The 15,442-nt window shown below is 44.9% G+C and overlaps 1 protein-coding gene across 1 annotated transcript in view; it reads left to right on the forward strand.

The window, feature by feature from the left end:
- The window catches only part of CTIF (cap binding complex dependent translation initiation factor), a 180,872-nt gene that overhangs the window by 33,811 nt on the left and 131,619 nt on the right, over positions 1–15,442 (forward strand). The window contains exon 4 of the mRNA XM_026092246.1: positions 13,960–14,082. Within this exon, the coding sequence (XP_025948031.1) occupies positions 13,960–14,082 (123 nt within the window). The remainder of the gene's footprint in view (positions 1–13,959; positions 14,083–15,442) is intronic.

Consider the following 15,442-nt stretch of genomic DNA (forward strand, 5'->3'; position numbering starts at 1 on the left):
CCGGGCTCAGCTGATGTGCTGACACGAAGGTCTCCTGGCGGATTTATGCTGCGGGAGGAGGCAGAGGTCAAGCATCAGTGATGCATTTCTGACTCAGATCGGCGCAGCCCTGACATCTTTCATCTGCCTTGTGCCTTGGTCTTTTTTTATTCCATTTTGTTTTTTTTTCCTGGCTGTTGAGCCTTTTTGATCTCCTCCAATGGGGAGCTTGTTTTGTATATACAAATAACATTCACATATGTCCAAGCTGTGCTTTCTGATCTGTTTTCCCAGCGTTTGGGTTCTCTCCCAGCCTGCAGCAGAGCTAATAATTAGCTCTCTCCATGTTCGGCTTCCTTGAACAGCGAGTTACAAATTTTCCTTGGCACCAAAGAGGAGCTGCAAGCTATTGTTCTTCTGCCCAGTCAACACTTTGCTTTCTCTTACTGATGTATAACTGAAACACTGCTGGGGAGAATTAGGTTCCGTTTATTATTGTTTCTGGCCGTTGCTTTTCAACCGGTAGCTTTAAACATAAAAAATAATTCATTAATAAGGTATTTGTCTTAAATGTAAATTATCAGTCGCTGTTCAAACCTGCTAGGGAAAAAAGGTGGGGGTTATTTCCCAAGGGATGTTATTAAGTTTTTTTGTCACAATTTTTAATGGATTTTGAGAGGTTTTGTTGGAAAAAGGAATTTTCAGTTTTCATATTTTATTTCCTGTTGAAATTTCTATATTGCCAGTTGCGCAAGAAGCACCAGTTTAGCTGAGAAATACTTGGATATAAAATTTTTACTGGCTTCAGCTACTGTGAAAATGTGGGTTACATATCTCTGTCTGCAGTGACCATGATATTCCTCGCACTGGAGATGGGGAAGGGCATCTTCTGTGGAGAGCTGTGAGAGTCCTTCCATTTAGGATGGAGACACGTGAAATCATGAATGTTGAGGGAGAAGGGAAATAGGGAGTGACTGTCGTTTCTTACAACACAAGAATTGGGGCATACGCCATGGAATTGCCTAGCTAAGGCAAATGAAAGGAAAGTTTTTCTTTTCCCAGCAGTGTAGAGGTGCATTATGTATTTATATAGGTATTTTTATATATTTATAATGTGTATGTGTATAAACATCCACAAGATGTTGTGCAAGCAGATTCACAAGGGGATGAGAGGAGTTCCAGGATAATGTGCCCATTTATGGGTAATAATATGTCCTGATGCAACCTCCAGTCCAGGGTGTTGCTATATTGTTGTTTTTCTGTAGCTCTCAGGGTGTCTCCAGGAAAGATCACCCCATACTTGCCGCGTTTCTTACGCTCCTTGGTTAGATATCTGCTATTAGCCACTGTGAGAGACTGTATTGGGGTCAGTGCCCATAGGGCAACGCTCTGCAGTTTGGGCAGCCTGTGCAAAGTAGTTGTTCATAAATGGAGAAAACTTCCCCTGGAAACCTTTTATTCTCATCTTTCCCGTTTTGTGGGCAGGCGACTAGTAAAAGGCGGTTTGTGGGGAAGAAAGGATCAAACTGCCTTACTTATGGTCATGGAAGATCTCATGACATACATTTCATGAGCTCTCGGTTTGCTGAGAAAATCCCAATCATATATAATTGCATTCTGCTCATCTGAAATTCTCCTTGTTTCTCAGTGTGAGCAGTAATGTCTTTCGTTTGCTGCATAACATTGCTGTGCTCTGCTAAGCCTCCCTGCGTTTGAGTGGTGGGCTGAGCGCTCCCCTTAAAGTGTATTAGTGTGATGTGAGCCTCTGGGGTGAAAACCGCTCCCATTGATGCGTGTAAGATACTGTCTGTGCACCATAATGCCAATATAAAGGAGGAAAGTTTAGATAATGGAATCATTCTTAATCTTTTTATGTTTGGATTTTTTTTTTCTAAAAAGACCCAGCGGGAAAGTGGGAAAATTTTATATAATACTTTATTTGCATTCCCCTTGTGAGGCTGTTGCAAATAGGAAACTCTTTGATATGTTTTTGAGAGCAATTCATTAAGTAAAAGGCTTCTGGTATGGTATGTCTTCAGAGATCCAGCAGAGCTGTTTATCCACGAAAGGGCTGGCAGCAGCTTCATCCAAGGGCCTTTGTATGGAAAGGGCATTAACAAAAAGCAGAGCAGCTCTGTGGGTTTTGTCCCTTTTCTCTAGGTGGAAGGAGAGGGAGGACTGAAACTGCTCCTTCCTGGCCAGATGTCACCCATCATCACCAAGTGAAAGCCTGCTGCCTTGGGAATAAATGGGACTGCAATTTATTTTACTGTTTATGGGTGTGCTTTTGTCTCACCATGTGCAGCAAGGACTTGTTGCATGATTGGGGACCTCAGGAGGTTTTCCAGATGGTCACGTTGTCTTCGTAGTGAGCTGTGAAGGAGCGAATGGGTTATGTGGACCACATCATGAGCACCAACTGGATTATCCAGGTCCTTCATAGCCTCCGATGGCACCCCTCTGCCGTTCTTCTGGAGGGGCTGATGGTAGAGGAGGTGACCTGGTTTGCCTTCCCGTTAAGGCAGTAGAAACAGCAACATGTCTGTGGCAGGCAGAGATAGCACCTTTCCACTCTTTGGGCTGTTTTCCCTGCTCAGATAGCCATCCTTGTTCTTGCCTGGGCTAGCTGGAAGTATCCTCAGGTCACTAATTAGACCACTCCAATCTATAGTCTGCACATCACAGAAAATGTCTTTTAGAAGAGTTTTTAAAGGGCTCTTTTCAGTCTTTATTTGTGATGTGTTTATATTCCCTCTCCGTTGTTTGCAAGAGCAGACTGTGTTGATCTCGGGAGTTTGAATGTACAGACCACAGTAAGAGAGCAAAGTCTCATGATTTTATTATAATTGGGGGTAAGGAAGAGTGGGGAGAAGCACCTGACTTGAGTAGTCTGATGACTTGGGATTGGCAAAGTTGGTGATTTTAAAACTTTTTCTCTTGGGTTGAGAAGAACACGGTGCATTTTGTTAAAGAAAGCCCCATCCTCTTGGACCAGAATATCTGATGCTGGAAACAGAAGGTCAAACAAGTATTTTACTTTTGAATTTGTCCCTAATCCAAAAATAGCTTCTGGGAAATGAGGGGGAACTGGAGATGCAGAAGAAAGATGATCCTATTTTTGTGGCACACAGACTTATAAAATAAAACGAAATTGGAAACAAATCACGAACTCAGCATTAAAAAAGGTCTGGCCTGCCTTCCAGCTCAGCAGAGGACATCCTGTAAAGCACTTCTTAGGTCCTAAACTGGTTTGCCTCTGCAGTGTCTGTCCCAAACACTTAGGCTATGTCTGTGCTGATAAGTTAAATGTGTTTAGGACTCTTCCTTGATAACTGACACAGAACAGCACTCGTGTATGTTATTAAACACTCCTAGCATCCAGAATAGGGTGAGTACATGCAAACTGCCTTTTGAGAGCAGTCCCTCACCTGTGCTGGTTCTCCACTGTGTGTTGTCTGACCAGAACTAGCTGGCCTGGGCCAAAAGCATCCCAGGGACAGTCCTAACGCCTTAACAGCGTAAAATGTCGAAGTTTTGGTGCTTGGGAAAACTCCCTGTGCTGTTCAGTAGCAGGGACAGAGCCCTCGAGTGCTTTGCAGGGATTGTGTGCCGTTGTGACTATGCGTGGCACATCCTGACAAAGGGTATCTGAATATACACCCAAGCCCAGCTGATAATGTAAGCGTGAGAAGTTTCCACATCTTCGCAAAATCAAAATTAATCTTGCATAAAACCTTATCCCCAATGTCTCCATCACTCAAGGAAAGATAGTGCTGTGCTAATGTGTCAAAACACTTCCTCATGGGAAGTGTTTCCCGTTGTGTGAGCTCAGACTGTAGGCGGAGAACATCTGGCCTGCCTGCATCTGTGAGACATAGCCTGGGGGAGTCGTCTTTGGGTGGGGTGGGATAAGAGCAGATCCAGTTATAATTTTCAGGTCCCCTCACTTATGTGACTCACCGGAGCTTCAAACCCCCCCCCCCCCCGCCCCCGGTGATCAGCAGTTGGCTTTCAACCCTGTGAAGTCATGACTGAAAAGGCTGCTACTTTGCCAAAGCAGTAGTAGTAGTATGACCATCGTCCAGGTTGTCCTGAAGCAGCTTCAGGATGGGGTGATGTGTGAAGGCTGTCTCTGTTGGGGAGCAGCAGGTTTCAATGTGCAGTGAAACTTAACTCTACAGAAAGTGCAAAAAAACCCAAGTCAGGATCAATGCAGATTTCTCACGTTATAGAGGAAAGTTGGTGGGTTTTGGGGAGGGAAAATTGGTGGTACAGATTGATGTTCAGATTTTCTTTGGCCCCCAATGAAATGTTTCAGCAATAAAATCTGGGTGGCTACCGCAGAGCAAGCTGCTTTACTTCGGATGCCATCCTCTGGGTAACACAATCCTGTCCTTTGCAGTACTCTGTGCAGTACTATTTTATACTTTACAGTGCTGTAATATTGTATATTATAGTATAATTAAATACTGTAATATAGTAATACTTAATATTATTTTCCTAGTATTATTTTCCTAGTATTCACTACTTCTTAGTATTTTCCTAGTATCCTAGTATTTTCCTAGGATTCCTAGTATTCTAGGTTCTAACATGATAAGTGAGAGAGATGACAAATGATAGCTTTCTCTCGCAATCCCTATTTGGTCATGCAGCGCAGAGATTTTCATCGCAGACATCAGTGCCGGTTAACTGCCTTGGGTCAAATGTGAGGAAATTTTCTGTAACGGATACTACAGAGGCAGGCAGGATCTCTGTCTCACACAGTGGTATGCTGAGCAGCTGAAGTTAGGCTGAGACTCCCGTTACCAGCAGCACCGCAACATAAACTCAAGTCCCCAGTGAAGTCTTCTGCTTACTGGCTTAAATCCATTGACATCAGCGGGCAGAGTAATGCCCCAAATCCATGGCTTCCAAGATCAGCTTTAGAGAGTGGGTGGGCTCTGTAAAGAGGCTGGCAAGGTCTCCATACTTATGATTTAATTCATTTCCCCATGCTGGTTAAACAGCCTCCACATGGTTTAAATTGTTGGGTTTGGAGCTGAAGTGCAATTATTTGCTTGCTCAGCAAAAAGTAGCAGTTTGAGGTTCCCCTTCTCTGCGCCAGCCTTCTCTCTGGTTCTGCTACGTCTACTAACACGGTGGAGCTCCTCGTGCTGCCTGTCCCTCAGCGGGGGTCACTGTCTGGGTCTCCATCTTCAACCAGCCAAATACTTTCAGAAACCAAATAGGGCTCACGTATTTTTGCCTACATTTATTTTAGATTAAATACTAAGTTGAGCAGTGGCAGGGAATGTTTGCAGGCACTGGAACATGATTATCTGTGCCATTAAATTGTTAGATTGATTTCTGTCATGTTGTTAGCCCAAGACAAATAGCCATTCTCCAAGAAGCTCCCTCAGCCCAGGACCGTGCCCGGTGGCCAGTTTGGATACAGGCAATTGCACGTTGTCACCTTGTTTCAGAGGGTAAGAGACTAGTATTGCAGATAGCTGTTCTGTGTCAGTCAGCCTCAGGATCAGGGAGCACCAAGTGTGATTTTCTAGTATAGATTCAGCCTCTGAGACTTGCACTTTTCCACCAGATTTGGTCAAGACTGGCCACCGAGTTTAGGAGTTGTTGGAACAAGATGGTGCTGACATGTGGTGCAGTTGCCTCCTTTTCCTATCTGAAAGAAAAAGAGAAAACGAAAGACAAGGAGATGCTTTGAGGCTTTGACAGGGAACATAGGTTGGTCTAGCCCTGCCTTACAGCGGAAAAAAGTGGATCTTTGTAAAGTGAAGTGACTTGCCCGCAATCAAACAGCAACTCTGTGAAAACCAGAGTTGCTGCTTACTGGTTTTCTGTCTGCGTCTAACCTGTCTAACATTCTCTCTGTGTAGTGTATGTTGCCCTGTTAAATTATGGTCTGAGAGAACTGCGGAGAAAGAAATCAAATCGTTTAGCTAAGATTTAATTTTCTCTGGGACTCCTGTTTGGGATACACCTCCTGAAGGAGCACCACCCTTTAAGAAGGACCCTGTATTGTTTGGTGATTGGTTTATACTCTTCATAACTACTTTTACAGAAGCCAAATAAGAAAAAAACAGTCCTAAACACAGAAGGCAAGAAATGTTGTCCTGCATGTTCTCCAGACAGCAACTTAGAATCAGGGCTGGAGAGGTCTGGAATGGTACGCTAGCATTTGATTTTGGCAAATCTGTGTCATCTTCAGAAATTTTCCTGGCTGTGGTTATTAGTATTCGCACATCTCCTTCCCAACCGAATGAGATCTGCATATGGGAAATCATCTTCCTCCTCATTTGAGATACCCCACTTTGCAGAAAGGAAAGAACATACCTGCAGCAGCATGTACACACACGAGGAGATGGAGAAAACACTGAGGGTATAACTGCCCTCAGTGAGTAACTGTGGCCCATGGCAACTTTACTCTTCTAGAAAATGTCCTTAGATTTCTGCTGACTGGTCAGTCAGAAGCCCTAGGATCCGTCACAGTGTCTAGTTTTCTTCACGTGAATATTAATCTAGGGCATGAATATATCAAAAGAGAGTGTACTGCGGAAAGGTCACCATGATTTTCATTGGTCTTATGCTCTTTCCATACACATCTGCTACTGACTGCTGGTAGAAATAGGCTAGATGGACCCTTGGTCTGTCCTAGCTTGGCTTTTCTTAAGTTCTTATGACCTTTCTCCTGGTACGGAGATTTGTTCTACTCTTCATCCATAATTGCTTTAAAGGTGATCTTTGCTGTCCAAAACAGGCACATCTGTGCCTGCTGTGATGTTGTGTAGGTGATACATAGAGAATAGTGAGTAGGGAGGATAGTAGTGTAGAAGATGACCAGTGGATTACAGGCTCAGTGTCTCCATCTGGCATGGGCACATGTGAACTCCTGCTCCAAAGCCTTGCTCTGTGCTTGTTTCAGGCTGTCGGTGTACTAGGGTGTGCTGAAATTAGGTTTGGCAGCAGCTTGCAAAGAAAGGAGTTGATTTTGGAGGGGTCTGGAATGAGTGTGGAAGTAACTCGTGGCTTTTGTGTCTGTCTGCACCACGCTGTCCTTGGCTGGTGGATAAATGCTATGGGGACCTTTGCTCTCAGGGCACTCAGCCTTCTGCCCTTTCTGAACATTGAATTATTTACTTATCTTTTGAAGAAATTTTGTCTTCTTAGGTTGTTGTCTCAGACTGCTTCAGGCATGGAAGCTTTCAGGGGTGTTCTGTGGATGTACGTAGCTTTAAAGCTGCTCCTCCTTGTCCTGCTTAGGCGTCTTAAAGGCAGGGAGAGAAATGTTCAGTACTTTGCCTGTTGAGAAGAACTATTGCTGCTTACAGAGGATGGAGGAAGCTGTGGTGTCACCAGTGACTTACTGCGGAGGGTTTGATCTTGTCACCCTCAGTTTCCCTTTGTGTAAAATGGGCAGAATGATGTGGTCTCCTTGGCTGTGTGAGCTGTATTAGCCCAGGCACTCAGTGAGACAGCAGGGCTGTGGTTGGAGACCAAGGAGAAGGCACTCCATCCCTTGAGATGATGAAGTGGCAACAGCGCTGCACCTGTGCTGGATCCAGTGCCTGATGGCCAGGCCTTTGTGTAAAAAGGGTAATTGTGTTTAGCCGCAGATCCACAGGTCTTATAGTTTTCTTGTGCCCACTTCTCCCCTGTCCAGTGGATGCAGAAAGCATCAGTGAAATGTGAATCTCTGCCATGCAGAAGTTGCAATGCTCTACTGGCTGGGGTAGAAGTGGCACTGGTCGCTGGGACATGGTTGTGCAGCCTTGCATTTCTTCTCTGAACACTGGGCTGCTTCCAGGATGGGCAGTGTGTGCGCAAGGCTGGGAGAGGTGCTCCAAGTGTTAGGTGTCAATTCTTGCTCTGCTGTTATTGAAGCAAGGAGCAGGTACTACAGCAGACTGCAGTTTGGGAAGGAGTAGGGAAATTGGGTAAAGAACGAGAGAGGGAGTTCAGCTCTTTCTGTAAAACTCTGTTTGACGTCTGGTGCCTCTGGGTTAGATGCATGGCATCTTCCCTGATGGATCAGTCTCCATAGCACAGCAAGGGGGATGGCCAGGTCCCTCTGAAGCATGTCTTGGAAAAATGAGTCAGAGCCAGCCTAACTCTGAGTCCCATGAGATAAATGAGTTGGGACTAAATCCAGCCACATGGTTTTCTTTCAGGTTGTGGTTTCAACTGCACACTGTCGTAACCTGTTTCAAGAACAGGCCAGAACCATTTTAGTTATCTTGATTTGTAGGTGGGTAGTGCACCAACTAGGTTGTTGGGCCCACCTAAGTTGTTTTAACCATATAATGAAAATATTGGGTCTTCCTTCAAAGAAAACCTTCTCCACTGCAGAATAAAATCCCACCCACCCCCCAAAAACTCTGGCATTAACATTTGTAAATAACCACAGGGTTCGTGCCATCTGTGCTGTGTCTCTCAAGGGCACAGTTTGGCCCTATGTAAGATATCTATCAGGCAAAGGCTAACACCAACAACAGTGTAGCTATGTCAAACCAGCACCAGAAGACAATCTTTAGCAAGGCCTTTCCCATCTCCAGAATAAGCTTTTGCCTTATTCACCTGCCTGTTGGCCAGGAGGGGCAAGAATAAAATGTATTTTGCAGTAAGTGCTCACAAATGCAATGCCCAAACCCCACAAATTTCCAAACTATAGAGTTCTCCTTAAAAATGTCCTGCCTTTTGATCCCCCCATTCAAACTCAATGTTTCTTGGGGTGGTCTGAGCAGTAACACCATTGAATTATTTAATGGGAGGAGTTAGTCGGACAGACAGTAAACAGCAGTTAGTTAGGGCTTTATAGGTCAAAATGAACATCTTTAACCTGGAAATCAGGTGGAGGCTGAGTAGACCACAAAACGCTGGGCTAATGTAGTTGTACGCAGTTAACTGCTCCGAGTTGCAGGCAGCTGCACATCTGTTGTAGCTGTGATTTCTAAATTATTTCAGGAACTGGTGGCTGGATGAGGGGACTGGTGGAGTAAGGTAACTTTAAAACCAATTGTAGCAGAGACTGAACCAAAACAAAGAGGGCTAAGAGGAGGTTTTCTTTGCAACAGAGGGAGCGTGGCTGTAATCGTGTGGATCTATGGACATAGGCATGAGACAGTTGATAGCTAAAGGCCATATCTTTAGTTAGCCAATAATATATTTGGGGAAAATGAGCGTGATTTCAGGTATGTGGGATCTCCCGCAGATTTTGTTTGTCAAAAGCTTGTCTGCTTTTCCCATTTGAACTAATTGGTCTAGGAAAAGATATTTTTATAGCTCATCCAGAGACAGAGAAATGCGAGTTAGCCACCTTCCCTTCCTCAAAGACCTCTGTCTACACCCCATGCTTTGGGAGATGGTGGGGTGGGCTCCAGGCTGGGTGCTGATAGACAGCTCTGGTTTACAAAATCCTCACAGCTTTTTTTGTAAAAGCTGGCAGAATGGGGAAGAGAGAATGCATTAGTATTTCTCTGGGAAAAGGTGGAGGGAGGAAGGAGATAAATAGGAAAAATATCCTCGTGCCTTATGCTGAGTTTGCCTCACATCCAGACATGCCTCTATGAGAGAGAAGCAGTGTGTGCACCTTTATTAGACTTCAAGGCATCAAGAAGCACTCAACCTTGAGACGTAAATCCTTAGAAAACTGAATTGTTTTTTTCAGCGCTGTTTGCTTAACTGCTTGTTCTTTTGTATGTGGTTGGTTCTTCTGCATGGAATTTTTATAGTGGGCGAGTTTTCTATAAGTTTTTTATCACTTTATGTAATGCATTGAGAATAAAGAAGCTGGGAGTTTGCCCCTAGTAAAATGTTTTGGGTAAATCTTGCTTCTTTTTCTTGAAAGATGTCTTCTCAATTATTTATTATCTGTGGGAAAAAATGGAAGAACAGCTGCTCTTGAATAGATCTAGAAGAGCAGGGAGTTGTTGAAAGAAATACTTGGAGTCTGGTGTCAAAATTTTGCATAACTGGAAGCCTTAGCTGCAGCGGGAAGTGGGTGCATGAAAGTTTCTGCTGTGGAGAAACCTAAAAAAGGACCCTTTACATGATAGCTACCTTCTCCAGTTCTTAACAGGATTAAGGCTCAAGGCTTGGAAGTCGTTTCTGTACAGCTTCTGGGCATCCAAGGGAGCATGAAGGCTTGTGTCATTGTTCTGTGAGCATGAAAGCTGGAACCCTTTGGAGGACTCCCCACAGCTTATTTTGGGGAGCTCCTTGCAAGTGCTATGATGGGTCAGTCGTTAATGCTAGGGACTATCTCAGACCCAGAGCTTGAGGCTCTTGTGTCCTGAGAAGTCCTCTAGCATTCCTTTCTCTTGCTTGAGGCTGGTGGCACTGCTGTGCTTGGCCTACACTTCTCCCAGCACAGCTAACTTTGTGCTTGCCCTCAGTCAGGGCAACCACGTAGGCGGTCACTGTATTTCCATTTCTGAACATCTGGGGAAATCATCCCCTTTTTCCATGAATGGGATTTTCAAACCTGCGCTGAAGCAGCAGAAAGAATTAACTCTTGGGCTGGGAAAGGAAAGACGCTTAATTAGTTCATGCTGCAAAGAACTGTGAAGATGAAAATTGCAATGTAAGTGAAACATATTATTATTGTTAATTAAAATGTAAATGTTAGATTTGACAGCTAGTTTCTAAAGGAGGGTGGTTGGCAGCATTAATGTGCACAAGTCTCACAGTTCCCAAGGGGTTGCAGAGTTGGCCGGAAGGATTTGCATGGATGAAAGCGGCTGTTTGCCATCACTCTCTTGAGGGGCCATGTTCCCCTCTGAGGCCCAGTGTGCAGCTTAGAGGTCCCCGCCTGGTGGAGAGGGTAGATTTAGAAAGGTAGCTGGAGCCCAGGTAACAGATGGGAACAAGAGTTCAAGGGTTGTTTTGGGTATTGGAAGAGACTGGAAGAGTCTTGGTCTTTTGTGGAGCACCTCAACAGAGAATGATGGGACTGGGATATGGGGGGAATGGGTTGGTGTGAGGCAAGGACAAGGAACAGAGAACTTTTTGCCATTACAACCAGTTCTGTAGCTACTTTCAGAGCTGCAGACGAATCAGATCTGTTTCTTCACTTTGCTGGCTTAATTTAACAAAAATAACATGTGGGAGACTGGTAGGTAATCTTGCTGTTGGCTGGAGGTGTGAGAGTGCTTCATCTGATCACCAGGGAACCTGTGATTAATGTTAAGCCCAGCTACTGACTGACATAGGGTTTATTGGAGGTTTTTTTGGTGGTAGTAGTGATGCTGGTGGAGGTTGTTTTTGTTTTTGTTTTTAATTTAATTACTATTTTAGAGGAATTTTTTAAAATATAAATATTAGGAGAGAGCGGAAAGGATAGAAAACACAAAAGATAAGGAATAAAATAGTGAAAAGACCCATGGACCATGAATTAGAGCCAGAAGACAAACAGATTTAGTAAAAGCAGTATTGGTGATTTTTATCTCACTGGTTCACAGTGTTTGCGCTGTCTTGTCTCAGTGAGTTCAGATGTTGCTGTATGGTGGAACCAGTCCCCCCCTTTCTCATGATATGATTTTGGCCAGCTGCATCTCTGCTATTTGCACAGGTACATGCTAAGTTGCAGCCCAGGCAGTGTGAGTCGGGGTGAAGGGATTTAGCCTGACCGGGGTCTCCTGTGTCATCTCCCTGAATCCCCACGGCAGTCTGCATGCCACCGTGAGCAAAAGTCATGCTTGTAAATATAACCAACTCTGTTTGAAACCGCCGGGAGCTGCCGTGTGTATGAGGCTTGGCAATGTGCTTTAGGTGACCCTGCTTGAGCAGGGGAGTTGGAGATCTCCAGAGGTGACTTCCAATTTCAACCCTTCTGTCATTCTGTGATGCCTGAGAAGCGTGGAGAAGAATTTCAAGGTGTGAGTCTCAAATTAAGTGTGTGACTTGACTGGTCTGTCTTTGTGGTGCCTCCTGAGGGATGTTAYGCCATTGATTTATTGTTTTTCAGCTCGCTTTGCAAAGCGACCACCATTTAAATGGTGATAGTGGTGGGGTTCCTTCAAATTTCAATGTCTCTTTTAAAGTGTAAGGCACATTTGAAGCAGAAACATCTTTTAAAAACAAATGTTTTTTTTCCTCCAAATACTCCCAAGAAATCCTCTGTGTACTTCCTGGCTTTCCAAATACATCCCCAAATGTTATCTCGGAAGTGTCAGAAGTACAACTCCGGGTACATTTGATTCTATCTTTTTAGAGGTGGTTCGAAAGGCTCCCAGATTGGCTCTGTAGCCTGTGTATTGCACCTACCCATCACTGACGTTGATGGACAAGATACTCTTTTCTGTGGCCTTAGCATGTACGATACAGTAAATTCATCATCGATCCTTCTAACTGCTAGTTGGTGAAGAGTCATTTCTCCCCTTTTCAGGATGTGCTCGTGTCTTCCCCACATCAAATGAAATTGTTCTCACTTCTCAGGATGCTTACAAGGCATGCTGTTCCCCAAGGTGTCCCAAGCTGCCACATCCCTGTGTCTCACGATTGGCACCAATCCATTTTTTTTCCTCCATGCCAGTTTAACAGTTCCCTTAACTTTGTGTCACTTGCTATTTTTCGGCCATTGGGAGATTTAGATTGCGCTGTGGCAAGGGGGGAAGAAGAGCTGTTGGTGTAATATCTCTTGGGAATAGCCACAACCCCTCGTATTTCATCTGTGCACAACTTTAAAACCACTTAACCTCCTCCTCCTTCAGAGTCAGTGCTGATTTGGGGCTATGGCAATCACAGTATGTATGAGCTTGCTTGAGGCTTGCTAGTTTTGAGCGTGGAGAACTCGATACTGATGTATTTCACCTTCAATCCCTGGCGCTGGGTAAATACTCACGTTTCACTTGCGCTATGGTGCCCGCTGCCATAGCTGGACCACTGTGTAACGTGACCTTAGATAGAGTCAGCTGGTGCATGTCTCTACTGCACTGCACTTGCTGCGCAGACCACAGGGAAGATGCGCTAATGTGGTCTCACTTATACAAAGTGCTGCTTAATTAAGTAAATAAAAATTGATGCAATCTCCGGGCTTGAGCTGGGAAAGTCGGGTTAGAATAAGCTGTGAAACTCAAGCTTTGCATACATATAATTGTGGTCAGCTCTTACACCAGTCCTTAACCACATACTCGCCTTTTTATTTTCCAAGTTTTCAGAATACGTGAAAGAGTTGAATATTCTGTGCTTTGCGATTGCTGTTTCCTAAAATCGTCTTAGGTCACTTCAAAGCTCTATCCCGAGCCTCTGAGCAAAGCTTTTGAAGCGCTTACCCTGGCAAAACCCACCTTCCTCCCCGGCTGCCGTGTGGGTGGTTTGGATAAATATGTCTGGTGGAATCAGTAATTCTGGTTTCCTGATGACTCCTCTTGCCCCGTGGGCAGCTGACTGAACAAGAAACCTGCCAGTTCTCTGACAGGATAACACGCGCTATGAGAAGAAAGGCAGAACGTGAGGGATGACTCTTTGATGGACTAAAATAGTTACTCGTTTAATGCTTTTAGCTGGTGAAGTCCAAATATATTCAGGTGTATGAAGTGCTGGAGTCCAGCTGTGGTCTCAGCAGAGAGAAAAACTGCCTGAGGAGTTGATTTAGGTTGGGGGTGGATTAAGGATATAAGCAGTTTTTGAAGATGTGGGGTTGCTGAATGTGCATAATTAATCCTCATGAACGTAAAGGAGAGGTAAGTATTATTTTCCCCTTTATGGACTGGTAAACTGAAGCCCAAGAGCCAAATCTTATCTTCCCTTAAGCCTCCCACAACATCATCCCTAGGCAGTCGGTAAACATGAGAAAATTTGACCTCGAGACGCTGAAGGCCTCAAAGACAGCAAAGCAAAAACCGTCCCCATCGGGCCAGGAGGCTTGGGCCGGGCTCTGCCGGCGCTTGTGCGGGAGCCACAGCTCTCCCGGCCCCCGGGGCTGGCGCGGGGCCGGGGCTGCGTGCGCGTTGACTAAAGCGAGCTGTTTGTCATTTCCAGGAAGAGTGGGATCGCAGCAGCGGTGGCAGTTCAGGATCCCGGCCTAGCTCGGGCTCCAGGCGTGGGTCTGGCTCCAGGTCTGGCAGCCACGGGAGAAGCAGCCAGTTGAGTCGCTCGACCAAGGTATATCTGGTAGTGACGGTGGGGCGAGCTGGCGGAAGAGTGCTGGAGTCGTGTCCTTTGCTTGCTGTTCATCGGAGGTGTCCTCTTAAGAGCGTGACTTGTGTGTGACTGTGTCTACGTGTAGGGCGTGAGTGCGTGTGAATTATGAACTGCGCCTACGAGGGCTACTGAATTCGTGCATCATCCGTGACTTGGCTACTAAGGAACGCAGCTGGCGGTCACGCGCGAGTCTGCTTAGGTGTGTCAAGTGCTTTTAATATTGGGAGAGAAGTCCCTAGCCAATTAGCTTAGTGCAAAGGAAATTCGTATTTTTTTTCTTGAAATCTTGGAGTGCTTTAATTTGGGGAAATTAAGAGATGTCTTTAATTATTTTTTTTTCAGCAAGTCTTCGTTAGAAGCTGATATATGGGACTAGCTAAGAAGAGTGGACACCACAGACACGGTGTTGAACTGTGCCCTTGAAGCTGGCTGCTTTCCATGGGAGCTGTCGGTGGGACTAGGCGGGGAATTACTTTCCTGCCCTGAAAAAGGGAATTGGAGAATTAGCTTTTGATCTGTTTTGAGGTCAGTTCCCTGCTTGAACTCAGACTGGGGGCCTCTTCCATGTCTCCTGCCAAAACTGCTGAATTTTTCTCATGGAAGCTTTCAGTTTTGATAAATTGGCATTTTTCAACAACAAAAAAAACCTTGAATCAGAGCCTTTTTAGGCAGCTCTACCTGTGTGTGCTCTTTTCTATTTTCCAGCGAAGTGCAGCCAGGGGTCATAGGCAGTTGCAAAGGAGGTTAGGTGGGGAGTCTTGGCAAATGTTGAATTTACATGCACCGAAAAAGTAACCCATCCCACAGGGTAATTCCTGCGTTTACACCATGGCCAGTGCTAAGACTCAGCTGACCCCTTGGTGTTATTTTATATTAATGCTAAGCTCGGTGATTAGACATGCTGCAGCAGTCATGCAATGAAAAGCATGATTTTGCATTTGCCGTGATTTGCTAGGGAATGGTAATGAGGAAGGTGAGAGAAATTGGTGTTACATTGAGCTGGGGTTTCGAAAAGCTGCTGCGTGCATGTAAATGCCTACTTTATGTGGGGAATTTGCTGAAGCTGCATGCATAAGTACAGAGTCCATGCACTGGTGCCGTGGTCATCTATCCCTATGTTTGTTTGTGCAATCACAGTGGTTAAGCAATGGTAAACGTAGATTTTATTCACCTGGATGTGTGCTCACAGGATCTGGAGGACTGAGGTTATGAAAATGCATTTAAAGCATAGTGTGTGTAGGACCTGTTTTACTGAAACTCTGATTTTTCTGAGTGTTTATGACATTTTCATCAGTGTGTGTCTCAATCATCATTCCTAGTG

The sequence above is a fragment of the Apteryx rowi genome, unplaced genomic scaffold (assembly GCF_003343035.1).
Source record: "Apteryx rowi isolate R43461 unplaced genomic scaffold, aptRow1 scaffold_95, whole genome shotgun sequence".
NCBI lineage: Eukaryota > Metazoa > Chordata > Aves > Apterygiformes > Apterygidae > Apteryx > Apteryx rowi.